Genomic DNA, 19439 nt, shown 5'->3' with positions numbered 1-19439 from the left:
CCATACTTTCAAGATGCCATCATCCAACCGCTGAGGTTTTCAGGGTCTCTCAGGACAAAAGTGTAGCACAGCTTCTACAGGATAACAGCTGATGGATCTACACACATTCCATCTGTCCACTATTTGTACTATAAAAACCTTAAGAATACTGTCACATCCACAGTGGAGGTGGAAGTCCTGTAGGAAGGTCTCGCTGCTACAGAAACCTATGAATGACTGTAGACTCTGGGTCTGCAAAGTTCACTTTAATATGATAAACTGTTCATGTTAATATGAAAAAGTATGCTGACATGCTCTAATATTCCAGAGATTTTTATATATATATTCTATGTATAAAGATATATGGATGACATTGCAGTTTCTCCCGTTTTGTACTATTGGTTTGAAACATTGTATTATAAAGGTTTAGAGGTCAATGACTTATGCATTGAAATAAGAATTTGATATTGATAATGATGATCAAGTTGTTTGTACTGACTTATGTTTCATCTCTTGTTTTATTGTAACTAAAACTTTTCAAATAAACACAATCTTTTCTAAAACTGCTGCAGGTATTCCATTCAAAACATTCAATCTCAGAAGAACCGACTGAAACTGATAAACTACTCTAACGATTGAAGTTAAATGTTTGTATTTGTCATATCTAATACTGATATTTCTCTTTTTTTAAGTTTTCACAATTTTCAAACATTTTCTGCATAAAACATTAATGAATACCATAAAATGTAATGAGTAGATTAAAGCGACATCAATTCATTAGCAAATTAACTAATTAGTTGCAGTCCAATGTGGCCCTCCCTCTTGACTTTGAGATGACGCTAATTTATTTTATGACTGGGTGGATGAAAAGTTCAAAGGAATATACACTGTTTCCCATAAATTTTACTTCTTCTCATGAAATGATTGTGACAATATGATTCATTGTTGATAGACAAAGTGTAACTGGGACTCAGTATGTAATCATTATACCTGGTCAAAGGTGATTGCTGATGTGTATAAATAGGAATAAAAAGAGGAATATGTCTCAAAACAAAATTATTCCAACTTTATGACGGACAGTGTATTCCTAATACAAAGCACAAGTTTTAATATTAGAACTTGGATTCTGGCACCATACTGTGGGTGTTTAGAGCTTTTTCTCTGAATACATCTGCCTGTATCGGCACATAAAACCACACTAAGAGAAGAAGAAGAAGTTTAGAGGTTGAGTGAAACCATTTTCTGTTGGAAACTCACTCATAGAAAAAACTTTCAAATAATAGAAAATCATGACATATCTGCTTATAGGACTAAAGAGTTCTTTTTCCAGTAATGCTGATGTTTATCTGGCCAAAATATTAGTTGACTGGTTTAATATATCTATATACACTGTTGCCCATAAAGTTATAATACAATATTTTTTATCTCTTCGATGAAATGACTGTGAGAATGTGATTTTTTCTTCATAGATAAAGTGTAACTGGGACTCAGTATGTAATCATTGTACCTGATCAAAGGTGATTCCTGATGTGTATAAATAGGAATAAAAAGAAAAATGTGTCGGAGAACAAAATGACTCCACTTTTATCGGCAACAGTGTATACAACACAGAAAACGCAAATAACATTATAGGCCTAAAAAATGCCAAGCCTTGGCCAGGCTTATAGTAGATAGTACACAGAGACACAGCACAAAAAGACTGAATTTTGTCACTAATGTTCCTCCATACAGGTGGTGCTGAAAGAACAGCTCCTCATTCAACCATGTTCAGTTGTCCAGACTTCCCCTTTAAGAACATGCATTCAAACAAAAGTATACACATCATGAATACAAATAAAAACTAACATAATTCTAAGACTCTTTCTATTGGCCTGTCAAGACAGTAAATGTTCCTGGAGGAAGTGACAGAGTCTTCCTAATGATAAAGATAAGATAAGGATTCCCTCATTTGGTGTTTTGATGATGGAGTCTGAAACATCAATCCTAAACCACCCATGTGTGCTCAGCTGGAATGAAATCTGGAGTAGATGACCTTCACAGTCACCAGATTCAGATCATTTTCACACTCATCACACCATTCAGTGATCCCTCATCCCCTGTGTGTGGGGTCATTGTCAACATAGACGAGACCGCTACCGTTACGGTTTTCACTTGAATGTATCTGTATCTGTTAGATCTACAGCACTAACCTGGTATCTGTGTTGCTTGATCTCTCCAGATGGTCTCTGCGCTGTCCTCTTTCTTGGCTATCATTCCCTCAGTTTATGTACTTCCATGTTATGTCCTTTTTTAAAAAAAAAAATCTTAATATTCTTTAGTTTAAAATGATCATTAACAAGGCTATGGTTCAACACCTAAAAATCTTCTCTTTAGGTCCACTGAGAGTCAAACAACTCTCATTTAAAAAGGTTGCTCACTTCTCTGACAGAACCTGAGTGGAGGAAACAGGTGTCTGCATCTCAAAAATATAGTTTTATCCCCTTAAAATCTACAATAAAATCATGGTCCAAATCATCAATAATAGGCCTGTGGGAAATATGTACACGTTTGCTGATGCTTCAGCGTAAACATAACGACTAAGTGAGGGATGGTACGAAAAATAAAAATTTGGTTTTCTTTGCACTGCTAAAGATGAGTGTCTTCTTATGTACATGAGTGTGGTTGGTCCCGTTAATCCTCTTGCAGTGTCAAGTAATTATTCCTGCTTGTCCTTGATTATCTGTAGCACACTTTCATCCTCACTATGTCATCCATGAGTTGGATTCAGGTGATTTGTCTCAGTTTTGTTGGTTTAAAGGGCCACTGTGTTGCATCTCATACACTGTGGTTTGTTCATAACTCCTTGTTTTTTCCACTAACGGATGTGCTTACCAGATGAAGGGGATTAAAATGTGCTTTTTATAAATCAACCTCCGTGGCTCTTAAAACTTTTCAGGATTGCAATGTGTTGATCCTCCGCCTGCTATGTGCAAAGACTTAAGAGCCCGCTAATGGGGTTTTTATTGTACATAACTATAGACTTTGAGAGTTAAAGACGCAAAGTAGCACATGTGGACTACAGGTCTGTCTCCCGTGTGTCCAGGCAGAAAGCGTAAAGGGATTTTTTGAAGTCCATACTGCTGTTTGCTTTGATACCCTTCTCCACTGACGCGGACGCGTCGTTGTTCTCCACGTCCTGAGACTTGGCTGAAGATTTACTCCCTTTTCGTTTGAGTTCAGGACTCGCTCGGCCGCTGTTCGGCTCATCCTTTAGGGAGGACTGGTCCTGGTCCGTCTCTCTGTGGTAGAAGTAGTTGAAGTTTGATACGATGACGGGCACCGGCAGCGCGATGGTCAGGACACCGGCGATGGCGCAGAGAGAGCCCACGATCTTCCCCCCGACCGTTACTGGCCTCATGTCGCCGTAGCCAACCGTTGTCATGGTGACCACAGCCCACCAGAAGGCATCAGGGATGCTGGAGAAATGGGACTCCGGTTCGTCCGCCTCTGCGAAGTACACAGCGCTGGAGAAGAGGATGACTCCGATGAAAAGGAAGAAGATGAGGAGACCGAGCTCCCGCATGCTGGCTTTCAGAGTCTGCCCCAAGATCTGGAGCCCCTTGGAATGTCTGGAGAGCTTAAAGATCCGGAAGACTCGGACCAGGCGGATGACGCGCAGGATGGCCAGGGACATAGCCTGCTGTCCGTTCTGGTGCTCCTGGCCCTGCTGCTCCGCCAGCTCCGTGCCCACTGTGATGAAGTAAGGCATGATTGACATGATGTCTATGATATTCATGATGGTCTTGGAGAACTCCGACTTGCTGGGGCACGCGAAAAAGCGCACAATGAGTTCGAAAGTGAACCAAATGACGCATGTGGTCTCGATGATGAAGAAGGGGTCTGTGAAGGTGAGGGAAGGTCGGGGTGCAGTGCTGTTGTCCAGCCGGCTGGTGACCGGCAGCTCCCGCTCATCTCTGAACTCCGGGAGCGTCTCCAGGCAGAAGGTGATGATGGATATGGTGATGACAATCACAGAAACGATAGCGATGCCCCGGGCGGGACTGGAGCTCTCTGGATACTCAAATATGAGCCAGACCTGCTTCTGAAACTCGTTCTGAGGCAGTGGCTTTTCCTCCTCTTTTATAAACCCCTCATCCTCTCGAAACCTTTCCATGGCCTCCTCCCCTAGTTGATAAAACCTAATCTCATCTGCGAAAACATCGATTGACACATTGACTGGCCTCCGGATCTTCCCTCCAGACTGATAGAAATACAAAATTCCGTCAAAACTCGGTCTGTTGCGATCGAAAAAGTACTCGTTCCTGAGCGGGTCAAAGTATTTTATCCTCTTTGCGGGGTCTCCCAGTAAAGTGTCCGGAAACTGGTTCAGGGTCCCCAGCTGGGTCTCGTACCTAAGCCCAGCTATATTGATGAGCACCCTCTCATTGCTCTCCGTGTCCATGTCCATGTCCAGCATGTCCTCGTCGAACAGATGGGGACTGTGGTCTGCGCGTAAAAGCGCATCCATGGCGTTCTCGCTGCAGCTGAAAGTGTTGTTCATGTCGTTGATTTTCCAGGAGCTCTGGTGCTGCTGCTGTTGATGAGGACTCCCTCGAGTGTTCAGCTCCTTATTGTAGTCCTCTCCAAGCCCAGTTTGAACGAAACCCGACTGAGGGACATCCAGCGCGTTCCGGCAGCTCTCCTCGGCATTGTTGCCTCCAGTGCCGCCACCGCTCCCTTTTGCGCCGCCGTTCTCAAAACTCACCAAGGCTATCTCCATTCCGCAGCCATCAACAGTCAATGTGTCGAAAACAAGAGAGACTTGTTGAGCTGGAACGCAAACAGCATCCTCTCCAGTATGTATTGGTAAATAAAAGTTTGATGAAATCCTCTGCTGCAGACGGAGATGGAGCTGTGTGTCAAGGCCAGTGCTCCTCCAGCCACAGTTCCCCTTTAAATATATGCATATGTGTTGTTTTGTTGTTGTAGTTAAGGCTTTACGCAGCCGCTGGTCTGGACGAAGTAAATATTAAAACCACAAGAGAAGAGGACAAGAAGGAGACCCGGATGAGAGTAGGCTGTAATGATAAAACCTGACGTCAAAAGTGCTGTTCACACCGTTTAGCTGCCTCTGAAAATGTCTGTAAATGTGAGACTCTCACTCGCTCGCTCGCTCTCCCTCTCTCTCTCTCTCTCTCTCCCTCTCTCTCTTTCTCTCCCTCTCTCGGGGGTGGAGGGATGGGTTACTCTGTTACTTACTGGCTTTATAGCAATGGCGCTTGAACTGAGCATAATGTTATCCTGGACCATCTGTGGCTCCAAATTTACCTTTTACTGAAATAACACCATAGCTCACTTTTATGTACTCCAAACTGAAATGGGCCCACACTGAAATCTTCTTTTTATGTATTTATATATTGCATTTTTACTGCAAGGGACAAGGGTATTATTCCATATAATAAACATTATAACCTTTAAACATTATGTTTTTAATCTATCTTTTTCAAGTAGGCACAATATTATTTGCTGAATAAAAAAAACCTTCACAAACTACAGAAATGTTCACAGCTGCCTCAGACCACATATTTACAGATGGAAAACACATTTTGTTTCATGGGTTGTCTTTTTAAAAAAAACAACTTGTAGTTATATTTTGCAACATTTCTGCATTCAGCTGCTTCAACGTTCTGACTCCTGTAAAATATCAAATGTTTCCAACAATCTTCAAAATCAGCTAAATCTCATTTTATTCAGTGTATTAAATGTTTCCTTTAGATGCCTGTCAATGCTGTCTCATATACTCATGACAAGTTCATTATATATAAAAACGACATGAATTCATGAAACATTTCATGCATTACTTTGTCTTAGTCCTTCCATCCTAGAATATTGAAAGTTTATCATCATAGAAGAGATGTAAAATCAACTTTTCTAGGACACCGGCCCTTGTCTTCTTTGAATGTATAACCTTACATAATCTCCAACTATTTTTCGGTATATTTGGCAGTGACTCACGCACACAGCTGGTTCCTGCATCTTTTTTTTATTCTAACAACCTCCTTAATGCACACAAATCCATTTCCTTACAGGCTGTGCACAAAGGTCTGGTTTTCCACATGATAGGCTCCTTAGATGGTTCACTTTCATCTGGGCTCTTTTTGTTGGCTTTGTGTCATTCTGTGGATGGAGCATTGGGCCTGGGGGCCACACTCTGTACTCCATCCTCTATGGCATTGAAGGAGATGGATGGTGGTTTTCTTTACCACAACTACACATGTTTGCATGAGGAACACAGTCATTAATATATCATAATATTTTCAACTGTGCATGTATACTATGTGATGCATGTGTCAGTAATCCCATTTACAGGTCCAAGTGTTTACAAAGTGATAACAATCGGTATAACTAGAAAAATATAAGTAAAGCTAATAAATTACATTTTCTGTTGTGGAATGAAATGGAGACATCCATCATCTGGGTTTGGACATAATGGAGAGATGGTAAATGGTTATCTGAATATTAATTGTTGCCGTTCTAAAAAAACATCCCGTAGCATATTTTACCTGTCATATACTCCTGAAAATGTATGGAAATCCATGGACAACCAGTAAAATTACATATTAGATTTATATTTACTAAATACAAATATGTGCTTTTACAGTGCAAAAAATATGTGATTTTATGATTTCTTTCTCTTTTGGTAGGAGGTAAACTGGTCTCATCAGTCAGCAGACTCACACTGAACACATCAACAACTTAAAAAAACTGGCTCCTTTAAAGGACACACGCACACAGTGGACTCTGAGAGTCTGAATGCGTTTCTGGAAGCAGAAGTGACCTATTTAAAAGGTTAGTTTCTTAGCCCCATGGGTGGATTAGGAAAACAAAGCACAAGCACTATATTTATCCTTTTCCTTATCTAATGCCCCAGCCTCATCATGATAAGAACTATGTGCATCTCCCCGCCCCTGGATTAGTGCACTGTCCTCAGACTGCAGCCATGAATAATAACTCACCAACATCTCACTGTGTGACTGCCCACTGGCAACTCTGCGATTTCACGCACTGGATACAGCCATTAGGATGTTTTTACAATAAACTTATAATGTTTGCCATGCCGACCACAGCTTATTTCAAAATGTGAAGCTATGTGGGTTGAAACAACAACATATGAAAAAAAGCAATAAATACGGCATTTACAAGAGGAGACTACATTTCAGAATCAGCATCAGCTTTATTGGCCAAGTCTGTGCACACAATCAAGGAAACTGACTCCAGTTTATCATTAGCTCTCATGTACTATAGGATGAATAGAAAAAAGCTTTTTTTTTTTTTTCTTTTGCAATAAAAAAAACTGCTTACATATATTTTACATACACATATTTATACCTTAAATACAGTATGTTTCCATATCCCAACATCCATACAAATACATTGATTCATTTCATGCTTTTTATTTGAGTTAGGAAGTAACACTACTGGGCCAAAGTCTGAGGTTATTCTGCACTGCATAAAGCCTACAGTTTTATTTTAATGCTGTTCACATATATTTATATTCTGTCATTAGTATAATACAATGCTAAATACTAATGTAACAGGATCTGACACCATTGACATGCAACCCAGTGAAACAAATAATTTCAGTGATCAAAGTACAGATTTCTCTGAGTTAATGAAATATCATTGGAAATATTTCATTAACTCTCATTCATACTTTTTGTAAGAAAAGTTGTCTGTGGAGATACTTAATACTGACTACACTGCGACTAATTGTCTTCTTAAATCAGCAGAAGGGCGGGCTTAATTTAAAGGTAAGTTCACCTAAATTATGAAATGACATTAACACTTATGAATGACATTTTAAGTGGCCTAATTTGGCACTGTTTTGATTCTAAAATATTTTGTCTTCATTGCAGTTAAAGGTTGGATGGGATGAATAAATGCATAAGATGATTTTCTAAAATCACAGGTAGTACTCTGTCCTACAGTGTGTGTGAGTAGGAGAGCTGAGATGAGTCCCACTCTTTGGCACTTCAGGTCTTGCTGCCAATTACAGAGGGAAACAGTAACCATAACAACAGGTAACCACTAACAACCAGCATCCATAATGACTGCAGCTCACAAATTAGCTCTCTAATTACAGAGGTACAGTTCAGAGTTGCTGCTGTTGCTGATAACAATGCTTTTATCTAAAGTGCTTCCCAAGCACAAAAACAGCAGCTTTCCATTACAACTGCAGCTCACCTCCAGCCGACTGAACGTCCAAACAGGGTACAAGCTGGGTGGAAGTGTAACCTGTCTTTTTTAATGTGAGACAGGACAGCTTACCTGTAATATTGTGACTGATACTAAGTGCTTAATGATCACAAGCATGTTTTTATAGCACTTGACACCCCTTTTCTACAACGTGACTGTTTTAGTTGTATAAGTGTCTCTGGTGGCCATTTGGACACAAAATGAAAAGATGACCTCAGGGAAAAGGTCCTGTACAGTTCTCAAACAGCCCCACTGATTCCCCACTATACCACCACACACAGACAAGCTGAATGAACTAAAATATATTTTGCAGTAACTGTGCCTGTCATGGTCAAAGATGTAATAGACAACTTTTGGGCTTGTGACCAAAGTAATTTGGAAAGAGCCATAACATATGGTCACTGATAGAGGTGGATGGCTGATGGAGATGGGTATATACAGTTGGAATGAGTCACTATGGTGTATTTCATTGCTAGGTTAATGCTAATGGTAGCTTACTACACAGTAAACAACAAACTTCAACCTAAACTTTGGCTTAATGAAGGTAGACATGGAGAGTCTTATGTGTGTAAGATGTGCAACTGTTAGTTAAGGTAAAATATGATCTGTTCAATTAACAGAAGCTCCAGAAGTCCATTTCATTGGATTAGTGAGCTGTCAATCCAAACCTGACAAAGAACACATCAGAGCTTCTTTTAGCCCTAAAATCTTAATGGAGCAATATTTTACCAAAGGACAGTATTCAAATAAAGTTGTTTGATGTTATTCAATGTTCCATGATTAGGAAAAAAATATTTTTTTTCCTTTTTTTTGAGGCAGTGCAGTGGTGTAGTGGTTCGCTCTTTATCCTCACAGCAGGAGGTTTCTGGGCCGGACTCTCAGTCAGACTGGAGCCTTTCTGTGCTGAGTTCATCTGCTCTCTCTGTGCTCTGTGGGTTTTGTCCGGGTGCTCCAGTTTCCCTCGTCATTATAAACAGGTATGCATAGGGTCATTCTCCTGTCGGTGCCCCTGAACACAGTACTGACAAAGATGTGTTGGTCCCCAAGCACCTTCAATGGCAGCTCCTGATGAGTGCTATTTGCTAATGCTAATTCTATGTACTGTGCATATTACATTGGGTAAAATGCAAGACCAAATTTTCCGAAAGGGACAGTAAAACAAGTTAACCTTAACCTTTTTGGAGCTAGCCAAGAGGCTGGCAGTGGTTTTGCACTCCACATACTACTGCACTTAAATCTATTTGTGCATTTTTTTGTTGCTCCTTGTCCTTGAATTAAAAGTCTAAAAAATCATTAGAATAGGGAGAATATTTAGTACTAATTAGTAGTAACTGAATAAGAATCCTTCCAGAAATGTACTCCATCATTTAACAGTAGCACTTGTTGTAATTATGTATTTTTATTCTTCTTTATTAGCAAGAGCTAAGGTTGAAGAGATTATGTTTCTTTGCAGTCCATTTATGTATCTGTTTGATCCTTGTGAATGCAAGAAAACAGCTTGACTGAATTTGATTAAACATCACAGGCCAAGGTCACCATGACTGAACAAATCATGTTTTTGCCCATAACTCAAGAAGTACAAATCATATCCAACTTTACACAAATGTGTAATATGGTGAAGCATGATGAACTGATGACATTATATAGCCAAAAATTTTCTAGGTTAACTTCACTCTGACAACATGACACTTTGCTTTGTATACATTGATGAGTTTACAGAGGCATTTAGCTTCAACAGGGTAATTCTAATTTATTGATTAAGCATTATTTTCGTGGTTTCTCAACAATGTTATATCCCATAGCTGCTGTAAATGAGGAAGAAAATTTCCCAAACTATCACATCCCTGGACACACTAGTTCTGGGTTAAGCCCCAAATGTTTGCATCTGGTCTGCCCATGGGTCAGACAAGTGGGTCAGAGCATCGCTCAAACATCAAGGCTTGTGGAATAATACTGATCAGCAGTGATGACTGTCAAGTGGAGCTTCAAGTAGAATGAAGATCACCTGGTTCAGTCCAGTCTGGGACTGAATGAAAGATCTGATCCAAGTTAGCTCTACCTCACAAACTTAACAGGGCTTTAAAGAATTGTCTTGGTTTCAGAAATCTTTAGGGGTCCTGAAGAGGCTGTGGATCAGAACTGTTCCTGGTAAAACAATTGTAGGCAATAGCAGTAGTATAGTAGTATATATGGTATAAAGTACCAGAGTGTTGTGTACAGTAATATGTGAGTGTGTGCACGTTTTTTTGTATGTGTGTTTTTTATGTGTATGTGTGTGTGAGAGAGCGAGAGAGAGAGACAGAGAGCGACAGAGAGAGAGAGAGAGAGCGAGAGAGAGAGAGAGGACAGAGAGAGAGGGAGAGAGAGCAGGGAACTCTTAATTCCTTGCTTTTCCTAATGCTTTCCACTCTTAATACCCTCGTCTGAGAGGGAGAGGGAGGACGAGCGACGTACACCCACTCAGAGGGAGAGAGGATCTGTCTGGGGATTTAGACAGCTGTCAATTAGAATCCCTCAACACAATCCGCTGCCCCGCCCCCATCAGGATGCCATCCCTCTGCTCAACGGCACTCCTGACAGCCCACAGATACTGTATATCACTGATAAAGGCTCAGGTCTCACCCATTACCTCCCCCCGGCCTCCCGCTGTTCCTGCACGGTACAGGTCTGACATGCATGTGCGTTTGTGGCAGGAGAGGACGCTGAGGATGCTGTTATTATTTCTGGACAGCTGTAATCTCCCCTACAGCCTTTGTTGAGTGTGTGTGTGTGTGTGTGTGTGTTGTTAATATCCTCTGTAGGCTGCTGTGAACAAGCAGAGATTTTCTTTTAGTATCTGGTGATCTGGCTTCCTGAGGGCTTTTGAACACATGCAGACACACTCAGCACTGTGCAGGGCTTCCCCTCCTCCATCCTGCCCACATCTGTGTGTGTGCGCTGGGGAAGGGGCTGCATGTTAAAGCTGGAGGTGTGATTCGTGACCAGTGGAGGACAATGATTGGTCCTTGTTTCCTCCACTTGCAGTTATTTTCCAGCTCAGTGTTCATTGAGGGCAAACATACACTTCACTTATGAGGACCCTTATTGACATACTGTAATGCACTCCCCAACCTGAACCTCATTCTATAATCTCAAATAATTTCCAGCCACTGATGATATTGATTAATGCCTATATTTTTCTGCAACTTTCTGAGATTTGTGGGTCATACTAAAATAACTTCTAAATACCTGAATGTGTCTTAGGAATGCCACATAAAACTCTGGAAAAAAACATGAGACCAGCGCAAAATTATATTTTTTTCTGATTTTATCATTTATAAGTATGTGTTTGTGTAAAGTGAACATTTGTGTTTATTCCCTAAACTACCAACACCATTTCTCCCAAATTTCAAAGAAAAATATATTTGTTTAGAGCATGTATTTGCAGAACATGACACATGGTCAAAATAACAAAAAGATGCAGGTGTTTTCAGACCTTAAATAATGCAAAGAAAACCAGTTCATATTCATTTATAACCAACACAATACTAATGTTGTAAATTGGGAAAAGTTCAGACATCAATATTTGGTGGAATAACCCTGATTTTCAATGACAGCTGTCACGTTTCTTGTCTCTCCACCGTTGCTGTGGAATGAATTTATGCAGCTCCTGACATAGAAGTTCAAGAAGCTCAGTAATGTTCCATGGCTTGTGTCCATGCATCTTCCTCCAGAAGTTTTCAAAGTGGGTTCAGGTTTGGAGATTGGGCTGGCCATGACAGGGTCTTCATCTGGTGGTCCATCATCCACACCTTTATTGACCTAGCTGAGGCCAGGAGCATTGTCCTGATAGAAAAAACAGTCTTCAGAGTTTGGGAACATCATCAGAGCAGAAGTCCAGTAGTTTTCAGTCATTATTTTTTCATACCAATTACTTTTGCAGTACTAATAGCACTGTTTTTGCCTATTGTAAGAAGATAGTGATGGCCACAGTAGTGCTGTTTATACTTCTCCTTCTTAAATAAGACACAGATCAGGTGTTTATTCAGTAGAATAAGGTGTGTTTGTGTTGGAATTCAACAGACACAAGAATGGAACGACTGTCATACATGCTCACGTGCTGATTTCAGAGGAAATTGCAGTGGTCTCTTAATGTTTTTCAGAGCTATAGATTCACAATGTGTTATTCCATGAGCAGTGAATCAGCTAATGTGCAAGTGACTTAAGAGTAGGCTTTTCATGGTCAACAGTGGAAAACATGTAAAGGAAGCAAGAGGGAACTTTAGACAACGGTTTGAAAATAATTATTAGATGACCTGATTTTCTGTTGAAAGTCATCATAGCAGTTCTTCAATATGACCCACTGATTCTACTAATTGTTACTACATTGTTTCTCAACAGAAGATGTTCTTAATCAATTGCTTTGCTTGTTACTTGTTGCTGAGACATGGGGGAGGGGGTTTGTTTCTATTAAATTAAATGCTGCATATTTCTTTATTAAATATGGAATGCATAAATTTCAGTATTCTGTTGGTAGATGCTTGCCTCCCATTTGCACACAAGAAACCCTAAGCCCCATTACTGTCATCTAATAATTATTTCTGAGAAAATACACTCAAGGAAAAAAGAAACGCACCACTTTCATTTTCTCGATTTTTTCAGAAGTATGACAGTTATTGCAAAATTGCAAACTACAATGAGTTCAGTACTATTCTGAGTCAAAATGAAATGATTGTTTTCCTGTTTCCAGTTGATTGATTTTGATTAGCAATAAGAACTGTATTTCTGTATTCCTCACCCATGTCTGCTCATGAGTGAAACTTACGGATGAACTGGAACTCTCCTCAGTTGTGCACAACCATTCCCTATAAAAAGAAACCAAAATGGAGCAAAAACACATTTGTCCACAATGCCACAACTACTGCAACTGGAGAGAGATTGGGCCATTGCCGGCCGAAACCTGTCACGGAGATGTGACAGCCAACTGGGATGGTCCTGTGCAGCGGTTGTAACACACGGTTGACCAGATCTGGGACAGTCGTTGGAGGAGCCGGTGGTGTGGTAACGCTCAGCAAGGCGTCCAACAGTATAGTGGTGGAGTCCAAACACCCTGGCTACGGCCTGTCTGCTCCGTCCAGCTTGAAGCATCCCAATGGCCCAATCTCTCTCCGGTTGCAGTAGTCGTGGCATTGTGGACAAATGTGTTTTTGCTCCATTTTGGTTTCTTTTTATAGGGAATGGTTGTGCACAATTGAGGAGAGGTCCAATTCATCTGTGAGTTTCACTCATGAGCAGACATGGGTGAGGAATACAAAAATACAGTTCTTATTACTAATCAAAATCAATCAGCCGGAACCAGGAAAACAATCATTTCATTTTGACTCAGAATAGTACTGAACTCTTTGTAGTTTGCAATTTTGCAATAACTGACATACTTCTGAAAAAATCGAGAAAATGAAAGTGGTGCATTTCTTTTTTCCTTGAGTGTATTATCGCATGCCAAAGAAATGCATAGAGTTGTGAATAGCTGGTCTGATTTCATCTATTATAGGGCAGATCTACCAAATGGACTAAAAGGGACATTTCATTTCTTCTTTTGTTCGATCAGAGCTTGTAAAATTGTCTTGAGACCCTTCATATTCATGCATTCATTTTCAGTAGTGGCTTAATCCTGTGTGTTTCAGGAGGTCAGGTGCTGACACTGGGTAAAGGTGAAGGACGTCCTGGAAAGTTGCCGGGGCTGACACATGGAGAAAGAGAACTTTTCAAACCCGTAATAACACTTGAGGGTAATTTCCAGTTTCCAGTTAAACTATTAGTGTGTATCAGTGGACTGTGGGAGATTGCTTGAGGGAATGAACCTAGGACCCTCTTAGCATGAGGTGACAGCAGTAACGACCACCATGACACACAAATAGCTACATCTTCAGATTTAAGAGAATGTGTAAATGCAAAAGGAGACTCTGCATCCTACTAATGCTTGCTCAATACATACAAAGGCAATGTGGAAGAATGTTTTTAATTTTTAGACACAAAGAATAACTAAGAATCTTTAGTATCTGCAAAAACAGTGGCAGCTGGTGGTAAATGAGGCTGGTAAGGAACAAGATAAGATGAAAATAGCTGTTGTGAATTTAGAGGCAGACAGATTTTTAATGTTTCTGTCAACCCTGTAACCAACTTAACAACTTAACCACAATCCAGCCTCTCAAATGAAGTCCTACACTACCATAGGCCTAAGCTAAAAGCCATGGGGTGTTTTGCCTCGTAGCCCATTAAAGAGGTGTAACATGACAGCAGGTAAAATATGACTAATCTTTGTTACCTGTGACATTTGGAGCATGTTGATTGTCTGCTTAGTGTTCATTCTGAAATCCTGACAGCCTCTATCTCAGTCAAAGCGACTTGGCAACCTGGTGAAAAATATCCAATTACAAAAGGTCAAGAATATTAAACCTGTTCTGAGTGACCACATGGCCAAAAAATTATACCTGAAAACCTCCACAGAAAAGGTTTAAAGAGCCACATATTCATTCATTTTCCCACGAAGTGAACTTATACACACAGACATTAATACATTTAACAACTCTAGTAAATGTTGACACAAACTACAGAATACCGAAACAACACTGTAATAAGTCTTGACTCTTTTTTATTTAAATTAATTAGCCCAAATAGCCATTCTACTCCAAGTAGTACGTAAGTGGGGTGGTTCCCCTGCTATAGACCAGCCAGCACAGGGCACAATATTTCCTTTTTGTTGCAGTGTTGTAATGAATTCTCACTTCGACTCTGTGCCGTGTCGAAAAGGGGACAGAAGTGACTACATACTAAAAATGAATATGTACTAGTTAAGTTTTTCCTCATCACAGCCAATTTATGGCAAACTAGAGTACGTCGCTCATTTGACTATATAACAAATACGTAAAATATACAAATACCATAACTATTTCACTAACTCTCAATGTGCACATTATCTGTACAGAATCCTGTGCTCAACAACTCAGGTATGATTCTGATCCACTGGAGTATTAGCGCTTCCACTGACATTTACCGACCACTTCTGAGGGAGGGAGCTACTGAGCTGATGAATAAAAAACGAATATTGTATATGTGAAAAATGTAAATTATGACAGGGGTAATAACATAATTTATAAAGTTGACTACCTGCATGTAGAACTTATCTTAACGTATCTTAATTGTGCTTTACATGTTTTCATTGATGCGTCGTGTCTTATGATGTCTGTCCCACAATCATGAAGGGCTGAAGGAGTATCATCTTCATATTTTTATTTCTTAATTCTTTTGGCATTGTGTCTTTGTAGGAAATGTCATGGTTATGTAGAATGACACATATTCTGTTTACACTATGTTTTAAAGGTGTAAGCAGTAGGAATCTATTCGCTCTCTCTGCTCTTTCTTCCACAAAGGAAGTGGGTCTGCCATGTTGCATTACCATATTTCTGTGCATTTCATGTTATTATGTTGAAGAGGCAGCCACTACTAAGTCTATTAGTCACTCAGATAGGGATGAGTGAGGGAGGGGGGATTCAGGTGGTTTTTATCTGCGCTCTCACGACTACAGGAAGGTGTAGAAATCTTATACAATAAACCTTCATTTCTATGAACAGCTTCCAAAAAACAACTTCCATTATGTACATGTAGAGGTAGAAATGAAAAATTCCAATTCTTATTTGACCAAATCTGCAGCAGGTAACTCTGTTGTACTCATTCTGACACATTTCACGACCAAAATAAACACTGTACTTCTGACTCATGCATTACCATATGAAAAACCTGAATGCATGGAGAGTGTGCGAAATTAACTGCAATTAAAGTCAATACTATTTCTTTTTTCAGTAACTGTTTCATAATTGTGAAAATGTGTTTATTATAGTAATCATGACAAAGCTCCACTCACTTTAATAAAGAACTTAATCACAACTACTAAAGGAAATATGATGTCATTGACAAGAAAGTGAATGCTTGAATATTGTTGGAAATATTTTATATCATGTAAATTAACAAGTCAACACAGACTCATACATATAGTTGTTTTTATATATGTAATGTGGATATGTAACACATTATGCCATTAAGTTCAACCTTATGCCTTTTCATGAGCTAATATTCCCACATTATTTTATTTTATCTTCATACATACATCACATAAACCTCATAGCAAATATGAGCTGGAATTAGCCATAATGTCTCTATTGTCACAACACAAACTAGCCCTCACAGAGATAGAAGTAGGCACAAACACACACATAAACACACATGTTGTGGAGGAGGGTGCAGATAGATAGGAGCCCATTTTAAACCACTGCCATCTTGACACTGATGACCAATTCTCCAAAGCAGAATGAGTTTCCATGTGTGCCGTTTTGCGATGAGAATCATGGTGACAAGCAGGGAAATACACTGACTGCACGATGACTGCAATTTGACAAAAATATCTGTGATGATTGTCTGTGAACAGGACATGAATATATTTCAGCTCCAAGTATGAATTTTAATGAGCTGTAACGTCATTCAGTGGTAATGTTTGGGCTGAAGCTGAACTTGGCCTCCTCCTACACATCAGTATCTGTGCAAATGCTTGCTGGTAAATCTCTCTGTACCCACCAATCATTAATCATACTTTGGTGATTTAAAAGAGGGGGTACTCTCCCAGGCAATGCTGCTCAACCTCATCAAAATACATAGATAGTGTTTTAAATCCCTCCTCAGTTATACTACACTGCACTGATTTACAAATCCATTTAGCAGCATCTGCAGCCTTTTCTGCTCATAATCTGTGTGCATGCTTTAAGCTGCAAGAGGAAACTGTTACTTTAAATGACTGGCACGCATGACGTGGTGTCCTTGATTTTCCTGCTTGCACATGTCCTCTCTGTGTGTTATTATGCAGGCATCTGCTGTCAAGACTTCTTAAACTCATCGCAGAGCGCCACCCCGCCCCAATGTCCTGCACACACACATTTAACACACAGATGAATGCATGCAGAGTCAAACGCTGTGTGAAACATGCACACACACACTCAGATAACAGAGGTTGGTGAGTCTCCCTCAGGTGTTGCAGAGCGTGTGACTCAGGCCTACTGTCAGCCCTGCAGCTCTGCTCGTCTCCTCACATGCACCAAATCTGACGTTTTACTGCTACTGTAACAACACTAACAAAATTATAACTCATTTAGCATCTCAGAAGATTATGATGTGACAGGTAAGCATGAATTTTATTAAATCAACATTTTCTTGCATTAGCACATTAAAAATGGATATTCTAATACTGGATTGCATAGAAAACTACACATATATAAATAACAAAGCTAATGGGATTAGATGAGTTTCATGTAGTATTGAAATTCCAAAATATCCTTAGCAGGGGGAAGTTGCTGGCCAAATGGACACACAGCTACTAAAACCACCAAAGAATTAGCACTATGTCTTCACAGACTGTATCACTCATGTAATAAAGTATGAAGCTTAGTGTTTACACACATCTGTATTACCATATCATCAAGGTCACTCCTTCAAGCAAAAAGTCAATGTCAGGTATTTTGACAGCCAGTCAACATGGCTTTGTTGTCTTTTAGTTCTTATGTAGGTCACTGCATGTGCGATATTTTACATTTTGTCTGTTTTACTGTATGCTTTGTGTTGTCAATAGAAAGCACTAAAAATCTGTTTTAAATAGCCCAAACAAGGTCAAAACTGTCACAGTTTATTCTGAATTGTAAATCAAGATGTATAATACACATAATAACATAACACAGTGATTTTATATCTTTCTAAGCTTCATAATCAAACTCACAAGAAACAGAGATATTTCAGAGTCAAACTTTCTTGGACTTTGAAAGTTATTAGGGGGCCAAGCCCGCGGGGACTGGGGGACGCGTATGCCAGCATACGCGTTCCACAGTTCCAGCGGTGCTGTGGAACCCTATTGTTTTTGTACGGATTTTTATTATTCATCATCAATATTATTCTTTTTATTTTTCCGCCGATAAAACTGTTACTGCAGCCTAAACCGTACATGATATGGTGGTGCAATTTGGAGGGTTGGTCCAGACCCCTGCAGGGACCTCAGACGCAAAAATGCGCAAATATTCACCCATAGGGGGCGCTATAATCAAAGATAACGCGTTTTGGTCTATAACTCCCACACCGTATGTCGCACATTCAAAAACCTTATATCCTCAGATTCCCTGAATAGTACTGAATCACATGAGCTAGGCCACGCCCATTTCCGCCATGACTTTTCCCCCCGCAAAATCACGAAAACTGAAAAACCTACTTTTTCAAACTCCAACTTGGGATTTTATCTGATCTGCGTGAATTTTGGCACATACACTCTTCTTATGGACCTGATCCAAAGTTATCACAAGAATTTTGTTTGGTTGAAAAATGCGCAAATAATTATCGAACAAATTTCTGTAGCTAGCTAAAAAAATGCTAACTCTTACATATCTCGGTCCAAGTAAAAGCTATCAACACCAGGTCTTAGATCCTTTGTTCTCATGTGACTCTGAGGGTATAAGCCGAATTTGGTGAATGTTGGCCACTAGGGGGCGCTGCAAATATAAAAAATTTATATCTCCTAAACGGCTTGACCGATTTCTACAAAATTTGGTGGGCATGATGGAGGGCCCATCCTGAGGCCATATCTTGAAGGTGGGTGTGGCTGAACAATGTGGGCGTGGTTTATTACAAGTTAAACAACAAACATTTCCTACAGCTGAACTGTTCTGCTGAGGGCTGTGAAATTTCTATGGACCCTATAGAATAGGACACAGATCTACCAGAGCAAAAACTGGATGTGCTCCACTAGGTGGCGCTATAACAGACAAATACGCGTTTTTGCCTCTAACTTCCACATTTTAAATGACACATTCATAAACTTTACATCTTTGTAGTCCTTGGATAGAGATGAGTATTTTGACATAGGCCCCGCCCACTTCCACTCCATATTTTTGTTTCTAAGTCGCTACATATCGAAAACATACTTTTTCAAACTCCTACTAGGGTTTAAGCCCCATTGGCTTCAAACTTTGCACAGACAATCTCCAGAGGCTTCTGATCTAAAGTTATCACAATCAGTTTGCTGCTGTAAAAAATGTGCCAGTTATAAATGAACAAATTTTTTTGCTAGCTAAAAAAAACATTGTTGCATATCTTTGTCAAAATAAATGCTATCAACATCAAACTTTAGATCCTTGTTTTAGAGGACAACCAGAGGCTCT

At 39.8% G+C, this 19439-nt stretch overlaps 1 protein-coding gene across 2 annotated transcripts in view; it reads right to left on the bottom strand.

The window, feature by feature from the left end:
- The window catches only part of LOC115429369 (potassium voltage-gated channel subfamily A member 1), a 38232-nt gene extending 33124 nt beyond the window's left edge, over nt 1-5108 (bottom strand). For both annotated transcript variants that reach the window (XM_030148739.1, XM_030148738.1), the window contains exon 1: nt 2169-5108. In XM_030148739.1, the coding sequence (XP_030004599.1) occupies nt 3035-4738 (1704 nt within the window). In that variant the 5' untranslated portion in view covers nt 4739-5108 and the 3' untranslated portion in view covers nt 2169-3034. The remainder of the gene's footprint in view (nt 1-2168) is intronic.
- Between the last annotated feature and the right edge of the window lie 14331 nt (nt 5109-19439).

Source organism: Sphaeramia orbicularis, chromosome 12 (genome assembly GCF_902148855.1).
Source record: "Sphaeramia orbicularis chromosome 12, fSphaOr1.1, whole genome shotgun sequence".
NCBI classification, from domain to species: domain Eukaryota; kingdom Metazoa; phylum Chordata; class Actinopteri; order Kurtiformes; family Apogonidae; genus Sphaeramia; species Sphaeramia orbicularis.
This window is presented reverse-complemented; position numbering and strand designations above follow the sequence as displayed.